General features: G+C 40.2%; 1 protein-coding gene across 3 annotated transcripts in view; it reads right to left on the bottom strand.

The window, feature by feature from the left end:
- Nucleotides 1-2,214: 2,214 nt before the first annotated feature.
- waca (WW domain containing adaptor with coiled-coil a) overlaps nt 2,215-17,726 on the bottom strand; it is a 43,093-nt gene continuing 27,581 nt past the window's right edge. For 2 of the 3 annotated variants that reach the window (XM_061713309.1, XM_061713307.1), the window contains exons 7-13: nt 14,871-15,125; nt 9,192-9,314; nt 7,559-7,710; nt 7,197-7,321; nt 5,256-5,448; nt 3,668-3,795; nt 2,215-3,583 (exon numbers count right to left, since the gene is read on the bottom strand). In XM_061713309.1, the coding sequence (XP_061569293.1) occupies nt 3,514-3,583; nt 3,668-3,795; nt 5,256-5,448; nt 7,197-7,321; nt 7,559-7,710; nt 9,192-9,314; nt 14,871-15,125 (1,046 nt within the window). In that variant the 3' untranslated portion in view covers nt 2,215-3,513. The remainder of the gene's footprint in view (nt 3,584-3,667; nt 3,796-5,255; nt 5,449-7,196; nt 7,322-7,558; nt 7,711-9,191; nt 9,315-14,870; nt 15,126-17,726) is intronic. The other variant, XM_061713308.1, reaches the window with a different exon arrangement.

Genomic DNA, 17,726 nt, shown 5'->3' on the forward strand with positions numbered 1-17,726 from the left:
TACATAGAAATGGAAGTCAAGGAGCTCTTCTTCTGACCCGGAAAAGATGATATATTTAGCTTTATTATTCTTTGCATGGTCTTCTTTTTGGTACTCATGATTCACGTTATACTGCTACTCTGTTACTTTTCAACAGTCAATTTAATTTTCCTTTTTTTGATTGTTCAGGAAGCAGAATATCTGGGTGCTCCTGCCAGCGCCTCCTTCAGGCCTGGAGGAGCATTGCAGAGACCTGAGGAGCCACAGCTGAACTGAATTCTATTTAATTTTGTTTGATTGTCTCTTGTCTCCATACACCCTGAGGAAGGCGCAAGCCGACACGCGTTGGTGTCTTTTTAGTATGTAACCCAGTCAAATAAAGGTTTTTTAATTTTTTCAAGCCACCAGAGTGCCTGCATTTTTTCCTTTTGAGAGCACATACATGTATGTTGTAGGTGTGTGTAATGTGTGTTGTTGGGGTGGCTGCAGTCAGTCACCCTAACACTGGGATGTTCCAGGATGAAACCCCCCCCCCCGGCGTGTGACATGTCCTAGGATAAATAATGAACCTGAACTGCCCTGAATGCCCAGGCTGGTCACAGTGGCAGTCCTGAGTTCTGATGACCTGAGAAGGCTGTGTCAGGGAAATCTAGAGGTAAATCAATAAATGGAACATGAGCTGCTGTGGAGGAGAGAAAGAAAAACAAAACATAGGCTACACGTGTCAAATATAAGGTAATCTGCTCAACAGCTGAGCGTTGGCCGACACTAGGCCATGTGATACAACACGCCAGCAGAACTACAGCTGGGTGTTGGAACAGATCAGGCTGGTGCAGAGATGGCTGGGAAAATGACCTGAAGCAACAAATGTAAAAGAAGCCAAAATTCCTCCAAAATAACACTGATGGATGCTCATCTCAAGTTACTGCTGTAAAACTGATTTACAAGCTTTCCAACCACATGATGTTCAACATCTTTCACACTACCTCTGCTCACGATCTAAAGATTCATTTGAAGTTTTTTTTTTTTTTTGGTTTAACGTCACAATTGTGTTGTTCCTTTAAGAATGTATTTACATAATGTTAAATGTGAGGGACAAAAAGCACATTTTACATGCTCAAACCCATTTTGAATATCTAAATTTCAATTTGTTGCATTTCTTCTGTGTTTTAACCTAGCACACATTTTTATTTATCTTGTCGAGTGTTTAGTATTTTATTGAGTGAGTTGGTGGTGCCTGTTTTTAATCTTTGCACTTTTAATGTTTCTCTGGCTGCTGTCTTGGCAAGGCTTCCCTTGAAAAAGAGGTCATTGTATCTCAACGGGCCCAACCTGGTTAACTAAGATTACCGTAAATAATAAATACATTTCCTTCTCAGTATTTCATATAAACACGGGTCGTCAGTTCATACCACTCATTTAAATCAGGGATATTCGCCTTCATGCAGTAGGATTCCTCAGTAGGAGCTTTGATAAACCAATGTCATTAGTCTGATTATCACAGAAAAAAAATATTTCCAAAAGTACAAAAACATGGAAATGCCTAGTAATAAAGGAATAGTTGTCAGAGCATTTAAATGCAGAACCATGCAGGACTCTGGAAATAATTTACAAAAATTACTTGGATATTTCCTTAATTAAATATTAATGTTTCCTCTCCCTTCAATAAGAGTGATTTAAAAAACTAATTTGTAATTAAAACATATTACAAAGGCAGCTCGAAGTTGACTTGCTGTCCAGTAAATGACCAGCAGGGGTCGCCAGAGGGAACTTTCACACTAATATAATAACAGTTTAATACCTGGTTCTTCCTGCTTCAAACAAGTCATAGGTAGACAAAAAAGTGAGGCTGATGGGACCATCAAACCCAAGAACAACGTCGCCCTGGAGAGGCATACTTTATTTCATTTGTCAATATACTTCAGGAAACAATATACAAAGCAATGACATGGTCACCGTTACTGAATGTGTGGTTCTGTTCAGCTCAAGAGGGCGGGGGAAAGAAACAGGCGTTTGCAGCTCAGGTCCCTGCTCTTCAACAGGTGGGAACAGACAGATGAGAGGGGGGGGAGGTGATTGACCCTGTGTGCAACATGCTTGTTGAAGATCTTCAGACGGGATCACAAAAATTAAGAAAAAAAAACCCAGCCTGCAGGTATAAGAGGCTTAAGACTTTCAACAAGGCACTAGCATATGGACCAATACTTACACTCCAAGAAAATAACCAGTGCTCACTTTAGTTTAACATATTTATTACAATACATACATTTCACATTAGAGCTTTGACCCCTGGCCCTGCCCTGACTGAAGAGATGCTCCACATACAGCCTACACCCATCTTTGACCTGTTGCAGCTGTACCACCACTCAAACTAGGCGCCGGTGAAAACGGGTTGGATTTCTTTTGCGATTCACTGCTTTATGACTAACAAATCTTATAAATAAAACCTCATTCTCTCATCCTCTTAAAACTCCACCGTTATAACGTATGTACAAAGGAATGAAACAGAGGTACCACCTTCGCTTTAGAGGGTGAAAGCAGGGTGAAAGGAACTAAAAACAGCAGGAACACAGAAGGTTTAAATTAAAAAGAAAAAAAAAAAAGGAGGGAAGAATGCGAGGGGACAGGGACGAGGCCTGGTGAGGGGAGAGGGAATGGTCCAAAAGCAGCACACCATCACATCCCGGGTTCTTTGTTGTGTTTTTTAAATAATCACCCACTCCATCACAGCACCAGGCACATTTCTTATTTTGTTGTTATGATTTTTTTAACTGGATAATGATGCAGGGCCACCAGAAGCTGCAAAAGATCACTGAACCATTGTAGCAGTTTACACACATCTGCACGGAGGGGGATGTCTGCCACACCTCAGTACAAGCTGGAGTTCAACCTGAGAGGGTGGAGGAAGAGGACAGACGGAAGAATCAGAAGATTTGAAGAGAAACTAACAACAATAACCCCACTGTGTTCTGCCTTAAGCTACACCTGTGTGTGAATAAATGAAAGAAATTGCTGAAAACATCCTCCTCTGTTTATTTGCAGGTCTCTCACTCTCTCTCTCACACACACAGACACACACACACACAATGGTTCAATGATCTGAGTTGAAAAGAAGGGATCCTTTAAGTCTGCAGATGGGTTAACATGGAGGACAGGCGAGCTAATGACCGTAGCCGCCTAGGTGTCGATTAGTCTGGATGTCCAAAGCTTTGACAGGCATGGCTTTCCATGGCTTCAATCTACAAAACATATGTACAACATAGATAATAACATCTACAAGAAATCTACATTTTCTCCACCGTGGGTTTTTACAAAACTGTCTTGCAAATCAACCCCCCCCTCCCCCGACATCAGCTCCTCATCTCCCTCTCGGGTCTCCCAGTCCAACGGTCCGAACCAACTGCTACTCCCGTGTGTGTTGAGACTGGGGCTCAAGAGGGAATAAACAGCTCCCTCCTCACCTTCCATCTATGTGCAAGCTCCCCACCCTCTCACACGCTCCACACGCTCACTCAAACCCCCAACCCAAAGTTCTCAGACCATGAAGGAATTCTGGTTCTTCAATTTTTCAAGTTCTTTGATTTGTTGTCTCAAAAACAGTATCCTGTGAGAAAGACAAGAGAACAATAGTTAGGATTCTTGGCTGTTGCTCGACGTGGGTGAACGGCCGGAGCGGAGGTTTGCTTACCGCTGCTCGCGCAGTGTCGCCTGGATTTCACAGACTCGGACCAGAGAGCGCAGGTTTTTGAGCTCAGTGCAGTTCTCAGACATGCAGATGCTGCCCATGGTGTGAGCCTCCTCACGGAGTCTTGACGCCTGCAGCACGTTGGAGACAAACATGGAGCAGTTTGGGTTGAGGGATTACTGCAAGGCCTTGCTTTAGAGAAACTTACATATGTTGTTAAAGGGAAATATAACACATTTGAGAAGATTTGGGACTTTTATGCAATTTCTGGAGGGGGGATTTTATTGCAGCTTTATAGTCTACTGTTGTGTTCTATATATTTTATAGGGGGAATGTGCATGACGTCACAGATGCAACTTCACAGCTGGTTTCGCCTACTGAGTGTCAGAAAGACTGAGTGTCAGAAAGACTGAGTGTCAGAAAGACTGAGTGGCAGAAAGACTGAGTGTCAGCGTAAACTTTCAGTTTGAGCAACTGGAAAACATCTAAAATGGGAAAGAGCTGTTGTGCGATCGACTGTACTCATAGATTTAGCAAGAAATCAGAGTTATCGTTTTACAGACTGCCGAAAAATAAGCTTAAGAGAGACAAATGGATCGCTGCAATTCACAGAAACAACTGGATTCCAGACACCGAAACGTGGATTTGCGGTTCCCATTTTGTATCAGGTAATGTTGGATTTTTGGGTAGCTAACGTTAAACGGTCAAATCATAAAGTTCGGTGTCCTCATCACTTTAATTTCTACAACAAATCCTGCCTTGAAGTCGGACCAAACGTCAAGACTTTTGTAAGCCTTCAAGCTTTGCTTCGTGTATTTCCCCGGCGTAGAAATTAAGTAAATATAAATATCAGGAAACTGGATTCGTGGCCAAATATTAATGTCCATGGACCACTGGTTCTTGGTAACTGTACCAAATATTAATGTCCATGGACCACTGGTTCTTGGTAACTGTACCAAATATTAATGTCCATGGACCACTGGTTCTTGGTAACTGTACCAAATATTAATGTCCATGGACCACTGGTTCTTGGTAACTGTACCAAATATTAATGTCCATGGACCAATGGTTATTGGTAACTGTACCAAATATTAATGTCCATGGACCACTGGTTCTTGGGGTAACTGTACGGGTCACTGTCAAGTCCAACTGACTTTAATTTAAGCCGATAATCGGCTGTTATCCCGTCTTCTCCACTAGTTGCAGCTGTTTTTGCTACTCAGTGTGAGTAAGGGGACGTGGGTGGGGAAGTGACGTCAATGCAGACCCTCTATTCTTATTTTTATATATACAACTTCTTGTTTATTTCTAATAAGGTCACTGATCACATTTTGGATGGATTCTAGAAGTACACGATGTGTTTCCATCTGTGTATGTACATGTTGGTCACTCATTAGCGTTATCCTTTTCTTTTCCCTAAACGCCATGATGAGAATCCGTCAGTTACCACAACAGTAAAATATACCACTTAAATCCCTACATTTGGAATATCTTCAAGTGCCTATTTGTACATATTAATGTGTCTTGTTCTGTTTTGTGCCTTTGTACTGTAAATGAAAAAGTAAATAAGAATAAAAGCTGGTGTACTGACCTGTTTCTCTACGTGTTCTGCGGGCCACCCCTGCACGTGTTTGATAAGGTTGTCATTGAAGTGAGCGGCGAGTGTGGGGGTGAAGGAGCAGGAGGGCCGGGCTGAGGAGGCTGGGGGGGCCGAGGCAGAACTGGGGGCGTTGCTGCTGCTGGACGCAACATGGTTGGGACCGGGGGAGGGACTCCGCTGGCTGCTACAGTTCACACAAGGACAGAAAAAGAAAAAAAAAGCAGGACTTTAGTCATCCTGAATATGAAAACGCTGACCTTAAAAAAGAAGCAGGACTTACAGGCATTAAAATGTCTACAAATAATTACATACTCCTACTAAAAAGACACAGAAATGGAATAAGTCTTTCAATTGAAACAGACAAAAATGAGTTTCACGAATTATGGCGCTTTTTTCCCCCCGTGCGTTAATTGCGCTTTTCCACTAGGGGTCTAACGTGCTGAGTAGATACTTTTCTGTAACTATTCTGCTGAGGTTCTAAGCTGCTTAGTCGGCTGTATCTGACATCATCACACTACAGGACACCGATTGGTTGGGGGATTGGAGTCAGACGTCTGAGTCAGGAGGAGGAAATCAGAGAAAAAGAGACTGACAGCTTCTTGTTCATTTTATTCAACAGCCAATGGCAGCAAAGTCTGTTTGGTGATCCAACTCTGAGGGTCAGATGTTCATAAACCTGGTGCTGAGGAGAGAATTAAAAAGGGATCTAGACGGAGATAAGGAACGACCAGATCCACCAGGAGCTCTGTCACTTCATAGCTGCTCACGGCTCCAGCTGACTTTTCAGCAGCACAGAGACAAACTAACAAAAATTAAAAAGTGTTGCTGCTTGAAGCTTCTCTCATTTTTCACAGACCCAGCAGCACATCTATCATCTCCTCCAGGTTCTACATCTTTAGTGTTGTTGCCTTCTTCGATAAATTCACACAATCAAATACGTCACAGCAGCTTCACTCCAACCTCCTACTTCTGCTCCAGGTGCTGAATTGTTATGGAAAAGAAACCAGGCTGAGTTGAGTAGAGCCGAGTAGGTGCTAGTGGAAAAGTGCCATTATTAAAATAAAGGATCCACAGTTTGTTCCACTGATGACCAGCAGATGGCGCAGCAACACTATGCAATGAAACATCACTAGAGCTGGTGTTCATGGGAAAATAACATATTTCCATCTGTGTGCAGCCAGTCTTATGACAGCATCGCCTAAACTTTCAGGTCCTGAGTGTTTTGAACAATCAAATATAATATATTCTTTGCACTTATACTATCTAGATTATACTATCATTGTGCTCACCATGGTTACAATACAACAACATCAGAAAGAAGGTTCATACCGAGGGTGAGAACAGGTTTGATACAGATAACTTTTTTTCTACAGAGCCATGGTTGGCTGGAACTCTATACCAGTTCAGATTTCTCATGTAGGTACAGTAGCATAGATTGGTTTAAGATTCAGTTGAAACAATATCTTAAAATGTAATGGATTATGATTTGACATTTGGAAGGAACAGAATGAAGTTTTAAATAGAATTACAGGTAGTGTAAACCCTAATACAATAAAGGTGAAAAGTGGTCAATAATTCAAAGATAAGGTCATTTCAGGCAGGTATTGTTTATGAAGGTGTTTTATTTGATTTCATTTCTATGTATTTATGTCTGAGAATGATGGTGATTTAGTTTTATCCTCTGTGTTGTTTGTGACTAAGGGAGTTGTGTCTATTATTGTTTTGTTAGTCATGTATAATGTATGTCTGTTATGTATTAAGTGTTAATTTGTGTGTATGTTGGACCCCAGGAAGAATAGCTAATGCTGTTGCTAATGGGGATCCTAAATAAAACAAACAGACTTGACAAAAATAATATAGTTTTCTAAATCAGTTCACAGCATCAGAACCGGACTCGTGTCCAGCTTTGCTGCGTTGTGTGCTGGTACTGACCCTTGGCGCTGGATGGTACGAGGTGAAGCCGTAGTGGCGTCATGACTGTGCGGCTTCTCGCTTGACAGCGGCTGCTGAGATGAGGGCTGGGAATGAGACGCCTGCTTCACCGCTGCCGTGCTTACCTGGGACACAATAAACCAGATTTAAACAAGGGGACACTTTTTGCCAAACATTTCATTGATCAACGTATTTAAAATGAGGGAGATTACAGATGCTTCCCCTTGGTTAGGCCTCATTTTATTTCCAAAGTCTGTCTGACTTGCAGGTGTCTCCAGAAGACATTACCATACGATACCTGACGGTTCCTTGGCTGCTGGATAAGTTCTACACCTGCTGAGCAGAGTTGATGTTTGTCTTACTTTTGGCTGTGAGATGACAGGCTGCGTGCTGAGAAGCGGCTTGAGGGGACCAGCGTTGGTCTGCGGCGTGCTGATCCTCGGAGAAACGTAGGATCTGGGCGACGAGGCGTCGGATGTTAAAGACATTGGTGACTGATTTGATTGCTGAGCTGCTTAAGAAATAGGAAGAGAAAAGAATTTCATTTATTTATTTAGCACAAATCTTTTTTAAAAACAGTACATGGAGGGAACGAAGCCCGAAGGGCTTGTACAGAGTTCCACTCCCATCAACAATTGTGATGAAATAAAGATAATGTACAACACATTAAAAGGTCTGGATTACATTAAAGATAAAGACATTGAAGGTTAAGACAGAATAAGATGTTTTTTTAATAACTTTCTGAAGGAGGTAAAAGATAGCGTTGACTTCAGTGACACATTCAATTAATTCCAGAGTTTTGGATCTAAATGTAATATTAAATTGATGACCAGATGTTAGACAGAAGGGTAAATGGAGATTGCCACTGTGTCTAGTTGGATATGAATTAAAATCAGATGAAAACGTAAAAAACTGCTGGAAGGTGAGAGGAAGATATTGTTTTCTATTGATAAACTTATGCACAAACAAGCATGAGTGAAAAACATTAAGTTTATGAAGGATAATAGTGAACATTTCATAAAAAGGGGTGCAGATGGTTGGTGTCTACCAGACTGAGATCGTTCTTAAGAATCTTTTCTGGATTATCAGTAAAAAAGTAACTCACGTCAAAGACCTAGAGTAGTCATTACATGCTGTTGCAGGCTTTCCAGATATGGGGGGGGGGGGTCAACCAATTGCAGGTGTTGCCGTAGCAACTTAAATTTATTTTGGCAGATGACACTTTGTCTTGATATTTTCAGCATGTGCACTGGCATTAAAATTAAGAGGTAAAAGCTTTTACCATTAAAAGTGCCCAGTTATACGCAACAGAAGAGGCGTAATCAAGACAAACAGTCATTTTATGCGCAGCATGTTTTGTTCCTCTCCTTTTATCACTGATCCACTGATAGCGGGAGCATTTTCCTTGGCAGCTGTGGCCTCCTGAGTGAATCTGGTTTCTGGATCAATCCCCAGCCCGAGACTGAAGTGCGTCTTGGCAGGAAACTGAACCCCCACACCAACCTCACTTCCAGTAAAGGGTCACAAGCAACTGTCCTTATAGTGTCAACCCCAAGCTCGGATAAATCTTCTCTTCTTGACAGAGTAAAAGGTCTACTCTAACCTATGGCAAATAAATAAGTGGAACATTATCTGCTGTTCAATTTCTTCAGTGACTTTTTTGCATCACAGTTAAAACAAAAAACATTTAAAAATGCATTCCTGTACACAGAATATTTGCTTTTTCCCCCCTCGCTCTAATATACACCGGTACAGGAAACAATACCTACCTTCATCTCTAACGGTCTACAATCACTCAATCGTGACTTCTCAATAAACAGACTATTGTAATTTAACAATGTATTTTTGCTTTAAGGATTGATTGAAAGTAACTTACTTATTGATATGATTCAAGACTAGCTTTAGATATCATAGGGAGGCAGTGATAGTGTTCGCCTTTGACCTACACTGCTTGCACAACAGCACAGTGGAAAACATCTGGACGGCGTCTCTTACCTTGGCTGGAGAGTTGAGCAGCTTGAGAGAGGATAGTAGTGATATTGAAAGCTGATGGTCCAGCTGTGAGGATCTTGTGGAGCATCGACTGTAATGAAGCTTGTGTGACAGCAGCTGTGAGAACTAAAGAGACAAAAACAAAACATACCATTAGACCTGATGTGAAGACGCACGGCTGGTTTTAATCTCTTATGCATGAGCCCAGAAAGAACAGTCATAATAAAACACTATGATAAAAACGGCTTTGCCTCATATCTGCTAAAAGGTTTGGGCCTTCATTATTAGGTAATTAATTCTACATATTAGTGAGAGGAGAAAATGATTTCTACGCTCTAGATTTGACGTTAAATTTTGATGTTTAAAATGAAACAACTATCACCATCCGCCCTGTGCTTTTACAGCGGCTGTCATTAAGGGTAGGGCTGAAACTTACAACTATTTTCATAGTCAATAATCAATTAAATATTGAAATCACTAATCAGATCAACTTAAACCATTGTATTTAGCTATTGGGTTTTCAAAAGGAGCCTAAGACTGATTAAGGCCACGTTTACACATAGGGTATTTACAAAAACGGATATTTCCCCCTCTATGTTTTGAAAAATCTCTTCATTTACACAAACCCCCATAAATACGCTGTTAAGGTGCTATGAGCAGCCAAACCTACAGGGGGCAGTGTAACGAGAAGATAAAGTCATGCTAGCCAATCAGAATCCTGGAAAAAAACATCAACAAATGACAGAGTAACTTCCAGTAACTTCCAAGATGAACGAGGGTCTTTCGTTTGGAGTGAGAGAGAAGTGGAGTTACTTTTAAGTGTGACTTTAGAATATAAAACAAGTAAAATACAAGAAAATATTGACGGTGGCCAAACTAATTGTAAACACAGGTCGCACACATGACTCTGGTGACGTTTCTGTCTCATAATGTGACGTTCTGCAGCCTAAATGTCTGTTTCCCTCTGTTTACAAGCAAAAGTGAAGACGGAGTTTTTGCAAATCTCCACTTTGGCCAGAGTTTTCAGAGCCGGTTGTTTTTGGTGACTTTGAGCTTCGTTTTCGTGTAAACGAACGGCCAAAACGCATGAAAACGCCACCGTTTTTGCCACGTGTAAACGGGGCCTAAGACAACTTGCAAGAACACATTGAAAAACATTTTTCAGGCATAAATTAGTTCTTTATGACCATCCTGTCGTGGTCAGCAGGACTTGGCGGAGTTCATAGAGTACATAGAACGTTCAAAAACAACTGGAAGGGAAATAGGACACCAAGTTGGTTGGTGAGAGACACGGATCCAGAGGATGGGGTTATACGGAGGAGAATGCTTCGCCGTGGAGAAGTTAATAGCCAAAAGGAAAAGAGCACATAGCAGAGGAATAGATCTTTGCACGCATACACGAGTCTTCCCGGAGCCCCAGGAGTTCTGAAGTACGACCACAATCAGACGAGATTCTCCAGCGCATCACACAGTCTATGGTCACATTTGTAACGTTAGCGTCTCACTACCATTACTCCTAAATGGTTGATGAAAGTCAGAGTGACCACTGGCAGCTTTGAGTGGAGAGTTCTGGAGAGCAATTTCTGACATATTTGGGTCTTAGTCTCTCGGAAAAAAACCCCCCACAGCATCCAAGGATGTTTTAGGTCACCCACATATCATTTTCCCCACTCTCTGTATCGATTACTGTAAAATTCTGCATTGATGTGCTCGCAAAGACACGTGTGCTCTCAGGTCAGACAGCATCACCAGCAGACGTAGAGCTCGAATTAGATAGAAAATATCTACATTTTTAAAATTTTTTAAAGCTTGACTGGCATTGCTATGCCATTGTCACCAACTCTGTCTTTACAAATATAAAAAATGACACCATTTTTGCCTAGTATTGTCAAGCTAGAGTTTGATTGACATGATGTTGGCAAAACAGCAGTTGCTGGCACTGGATCATCATGTGTGAGCAGCTTAAAGACTAGTCAAAAAAAATTGCTGAGCCATTGGTTGACGGATATTTAACAAGCCAAATATCTGGAGCCATCAGGACGATCCCTATTCAAGCCTTCAGCCAATAAGATGGAAACATCGTGTGAGATCTTCCCTGTGGGAAGCCTGAAGGAGAAGCTACCACAACAAGATTTCCAGTTATCGCTGCAAAATATACAGGACTGTCTCAGAAAATTAGAATATTGTGGTAAAAGTTATTTATTTTCTGTAATGCAATTAAACAAACATGTCATACATTCTGGATTCATTACAAATCAACTGAAATATTGCAAGCCTTTTATTATTTTAATATTGCTGATTATGGTTTACAGTTTAAGATTAAGATTCCCAGAATATTTTAATTGTCTGAGATAGGATATTTGAGTTTTCTTAAGCTGTAAAACATGATCAACAATATTAAAATAATAAAAGGCTTGCAATATTTCAGTTGATTTGTAATGAATCCAGAATGTATGACATTTTTGCATTACAGAAAATAAAGGAATTTATCATAATATTCTAATTTTCTGAGACAGTCCTGTATGTATGTATATTTTATTTTACTTACAGAGCTAATCTATTCCTTCATCCATGTTCTTTCCTCCTGACTAACCATTTAATCTTTACCCTGGTTATGGCTCTTGTCTCCAGGCTTTTTTGTGCCAAAATGTGGTTTTAGAGGTGACTGGATGTTAGATGTTAAAGAGTATGTTAAGGGATTAAATGCCAACAATCAACTAGGGGTCTCTCAGCGATTAGTCAACGTTGTTGTCAAAAACTGATAATCAAAGTAGATGCCAACGAGTTTGTCGACTATAGTCTGGGGGAGAGGGGGCACTGCCTTCCTTCCCATCTCAGCCGAGAATTGCATACGCACAATAGAGTACAGCTGCTATTGTCACCACACGTGTTTTTATCAACAGTGAGGCATCAACTTCCTTCCTATCTCGTGCCCAGTAGAGTACAGCACCAGGTAAACAATGTGGCACTGACGATGCAACACCGCGGCGACTGGCAGCAAAGTTCATTAGAAGATGTACTTTTGAATGAAGTGTCCATCTATCTTGTCTTTTATTTTTAATTAGCACATCATTTAAACAACCTCATGCAAATTTTAAAAGCTGAGAGCAAACAAGCCATTTAATAATTAGGAGATTCATAATCTGATTAGTCGATAATTGTTTCAATAGTCGATGACTAGTTGACTATCAGAATGATCAATCTAGTCACTGAACAGGGAAAGCAAATCTCTGGTTTACAAGATAGTGAATCATGTAATCTAAACAGACAGTGATCAGCTGACACAAATGCATTGTGACTCACACCTCAAAATCATCAACATGACACAAGCCTCTTCAGTTTTTTGAGGTTCGAGTCTTTTGGACACAGAGAGGAAAGTGGGGAATGGTTCATTACAGCCCAAATGGCTGGCTAAGAGCAAAAATAACATGGTTGGAAAAGCTTCTTTTGAACTGTACCTGTGTTTTGACAGGTCTGTGACAGACATTTCATTAAGATCTGAGGATACTGTGTTGATTTTTTCCTGACAATCTAATAATATATTCTAAACAGATTTTTTTATGTGGGTGTTTGCAATTGCACAGCTGATCAAGGAAAATAAATCCTGAGCTTCAACCTTTTTCAAGGTGGGCAGGCTTTAGTGTATAACCCTGTATATCCATGTATTATTGTCGAGGGGAGGTCCTGGGGTTTAGAGAGCATTCTGAAAAATAGCCCCCTAAATGATAAGATTCTGGCTAATTTTGTGGATATAAATAGTCAACATTCAGATAGGAGATGAACAAGCCCAGCACAAGCCTATATTACAGCAATGTTTTTGCTTCAAGGCCCCCTGAGTTCTGAGTCCCAAGTTTACTTCAGAAAACTACCACTTTCATCAATTATAACAAAGAAATGACAAAGAACTGAACTGGAAAAAATAAATACTGCAAAAATAAAAACAGAAGACAGCTTGCCTGCTGCTTTGACAACAGAGAGGTGCATGAGGAAAATTTTATCTTCCACTAATATCTTGGATAAACTGACGAGTCGACGAGCATTTACGACGGTAAATGACTGGTCATGTCCATCAATAAATGAGCAGATGCACATCTTTGAAATCAGCCACACGATAGGTGATTGTGGGTGGGACGTCTGCCGTGGCTGTTATCCCAGGCAAACACCAGATGTGTTGAATGGGCATCTGCTTTTGTGGCACCAGTTCCCAAATATCTTTCAATCGCTACGCACTTCCATCCAAGCCCAGCGCCCTTAGTTCTTTATGCCTTTGTGGACATATTTGATGTCCTCCCCTGGTGTCATGAACTCACAGTCCACGTTGCCAGGATTGGAAAACACATTTGATGGCATAAAAAGTAGATAAAATGCTACCACACACTGTGGTAATTTACATTATACCCAAAACATTTTTTGTCGAAAAAATAAAAATATTGCCACATATATCTTACTGCAGTTTCCAACAATATCATACATTGCATGTTTTTTGTCTCATGTTACGTTCAGCCCTCTCACATGAACAAACCACCTAAACACGATTCAACCCACTCAGCCCTCTGGAAATCCTCTTCCAGTTGATTCGTTTAATCTCAATCCGTACCAAACAAGAGAAGCAAACAAAAATGCAAAACACATCTCTAGCTCTTCCATGTTTCCTGGTTTCTTCTCCTCTTGCTGCATTCTTCTCCTCTTCTCCTTTTATATTGTTTGTGAATAGCAAAAAAGGTCATCACTTGGCACGCAGAATTATTTGTACAGTAAGTGGTTCCTGTGTGCCACAATTTACAGGAAACTAGCAGGGTAAAGGGGCAGATGAGGCGGCCGGTCTTGTTAGCCTTTTCCACCCGGCTGGTTAACCCCAGATCCCCTGCTAGTGGAAATGCTCCTTCGGGTTATTACTAATATTCATCAATGTTCCTGTTGCTGCCACATCCAGAAGGGTTGGCTGCAGTCCCGGGGAACTGAAACCCCTGCATGCAATCTGCAACTGGAGTCACATGAACATCAAGCTCCTTGGAGATGGTCTTATAGCCTTAACCTTTAACACGATTGTCTAGAATCATTTCTCAGAAACTACTTTAATCTTCTCTGGTCCATGTTCAGCATGGTGCACACAATGATACACAACGACGGAGTGAGTATTCTGTTGTTTGTCTCCTGTTTAAATAATACAGTTTAAAGAACACCTACTCATAAGTACGGAAAATATTAGGGCCAGGCAGGAGAAAAATGTTGAAGTACAATTTCGAGAAAAACATTTAAATGTATTTTAACTTTATTCTCGAAATTTCAATTTTATTCAGGAAATTTCAACTTTATTCTCGAAATTGTATTTCAACATTAATCTCATTTTGACTTTTTTCTCTCGACATTTCGACTTTTTTTCTCGAAGCGCACAATAAAAAAAAAAAAGAAATCTTCCCCTCTCAAATATTTTTTCTCCTGAATGGCCCTAATACTCTTCCGTACATAAGGCAATTCTCTATAATATTAGCAGAACAAACTCTCAGCTCTAAGTGGATATTCTAATTTGACCAGTGGGACAGGTTATTAAAAACACATCTACTACTAAAGAAACCAAACTAACAGCTAACACTTTACAGTGCACCATTCTTAAAAAACAGACACGACAGTCAACAGGAGTTCCAAGTATCATGTAAACCTAAAATGTAGATGTATTTTTACCTTCATTGATTTTTGCCACGTCCATACTGGCGTTATTGAGTTGCAGGGCAGTTTGAAGTGCTGGAAGAAGCTGGCGGAGCAGGGTGGGGTCCTGCAGTAGTGGAGGAGCGGGGGACTGGAGGACTGGGGACACGGGGACGGTGGAAGCAGAGGATCCAGGAGGCCCTGACGACGTGTTCAAGCTCCCCGAGCCGGAGGAGGAGGACTGAGGCTGGCTGGCTAGGGCCGCTGGAGGCTTCTCCGCCTGGGTAGACTCTGGAGAACAAAAAGATGCAGTTTTATCAACAGCCACATTCTCACAAATCCATCTGCAATGTGAATTAAAGTTTCACACACTGACGGGTTATTTTCACCTGTGTCAGTACGTTTACATGCAGCAGTTCAATCAGATTTCTGATCGTTTAAGACATCGTTCTGACTTTTAAACTGCATGTAAACACCTTAATCCGATCTACTTCAGACCTATTTCGGACATTTAATGATCGGATAGCAACACCTAGATAATTTGTTCAGAGTCGGAATGTTAACACCATGTATACGGAGACATCGGATATTGCGGTCTGCGCATGCTGGAGAATTTCCTCTGGGGCTTTACCCGGAAGTGAAAGGAGACGGCGCGTGTTAAATAGTTGTTTAAACACCAACATGAAGATCGTGAAAGAGATGGCAGAAGCTTCATCAGGACACCGGAGCAGATCAAAATAAAGTGGAAAAATATACGGAAGGCATAAAATTAGGGCTGGGCGATATATCGAGATTTTAATATATATCAATATATTTTCAAACGCGATATGGTACGAGACAATATCGTTTATATCGATTTAAAAAAAAAAGATGATTTTGATATAGCTTATTTTGTGACAAATTGACTTGTTTTATTTGAGATTTGCACAAATGTTTTGTTATTTGCACAACTGTCAACCTCAGTGGAAAAGTCTGCCTGTTACTGTCTACATTGTATTAATTGCACAGTGTATTTTAATTTAATTGTTATGCAGGAAAGGGATATTTGTTTTATTTTATTAAAGAAGCATTTTTATTCTATACATGCAGGCAGTTTATTTTTATTTCATTTGTTTTATACATTTTGATATTGTGCAGACCTCTGTTAATAAAGGAACCTGTGTGACATTTGGCACGAGGCTTTGTATTAAAACTGACTGTTTTTTTAAGGGTTTGCCTCAGAAAAAAATGAAGCTAACAGAGATGCTATGCTATAATGCTTTGGGGGAAACCCCAATTATGGCACAGAAAAAATATCGATATATATCGAGTATCGCCATTCAGCTAGAAAATATTGAGATATGACTTTTGGTCCATATTCCCCAGCCCTACGTAACATTGGTGCCAAACAAAACAACCGTCAACCGGAAGTGGCTCTTTGTTGAAATGGTTACAAATGGTTACCATGGTTACAGCGCCACATAGTGTCACAGAGTCAGCCATGCTCTGGACATTTATCCCATGCTCTGGACATTTATCCCATTCTCTGAACAGCATGTAAACTCAGACAAGTGATTGGGTCTTCTGGATGTTTATCTGATACGATCAGAAATCCCATTTCTTTGCTGCATGTAAACGTACTGATTGAGTGTTTGAAAAAAACAAAAAGCAATTTAAGACTAATAGAGAGATTAATAGAAGCTGACGGTAGTATGTGGATCTATTTTGCCAATTTGTCAGCTATGCAATAGCTACATTGATTTTACAGTTTTGATTTAATATGCTTTTAAGTTAACAAACAGTCCTGTTTTAAAACAATGCAAGCGTGATGATAGAGAAATACAGCTGGCTCAGTTCTGTTGCCGTGTGTTCCAGTGTTTCTCACGATGTTAACACGCAGGTCTATGAATGACAGCCGAGGTTCACTTGTCAAACAAAAGCTTTTTGTTTTTTTAACACATCCATAATAGTTAAGTTGGTGTTTGGTGCTGTGCCACCTGCGGGCGGTTGTGGCCCCCTGCCAGGCCGCCTGGCACGCCGGCGTAGCAGCCGCCTACTGATACAGACAGCTCCGCGTGATAGTGTTCCCTTACTGGTTCTTCTATGCCCAAAAATGTTTTCCATGTAATTATTCCTTTTTATCTTTGATCACATTTTAACGTAGATATGGATTAGGATTGGTGGGGAACAGGGGGAGCAGATGGGTGGAAGTGACTTCATAAAAAAAAAACAAAAAAAAAAAAAAAAACACGTTTTCTTTGTTGTATAGCTTTGCAGAGGTCATAAGATAAACCTTTATCTCGAATTGGAGAAATATTCCACGTTACAGCAGCAAAGATATCAAAAATATAAATATAAACACAATCATACAAACTGTGGGTAGTTTTGTACTGCACGGTTAAATATTCAGGGCTAAATCTAGTAGTCATCGATGATTCACTGGGAGCAGCTCTGATTGTAAAGTCCGACTGCAGCAGGAACATTTATTGAACACTTATTATAAATTATATACAGGACTGTCTCAGAAAATTAGAATATTGTGATAAAGTCCTTTATTTTCTGAAATGCAAAAATGTCATACATTCTGGATTCATTACAATTCAACTGAAATATTGCAAGCCTTTTATTATTTTAATATTGATGATCATGGCTTACAGCTTAAGATTCCCAGAATAATTTTTTGAGATAGGATATTTGAGTTTTCTTAAGCTGTAAGCCATGATCAGCAATATTAAAATAAAAGGTTTGCAATATTTCAGTTGATTTGTAATGAATCCAGAATGTATGACATTTTTGCATTACAGAAAATAAAAGGACTTTATCACAATATTCAAATTTTCTGAGAAAGTCCTGTAATCTAAATGCATATTTAAAAAGTATAAAAATAAATTAAATTGAAAACCACATATAATG

The sequence above is a fragment of the Cololabis saira genome, chromosome 22, assembly GCF_033807715.1.
Source record: "Cololabis saira isolate AMF1-May2022 chromosome 22, fColSai1.1, whole genome shotgun sequence".
Classification (NCBI taxonomy): domain Eukaryota; kingdom Metazoa; phylum Chordata; class Actinopteri; order Beloniformes; family Belonidae; genus Cololabis; species Cololabis saira.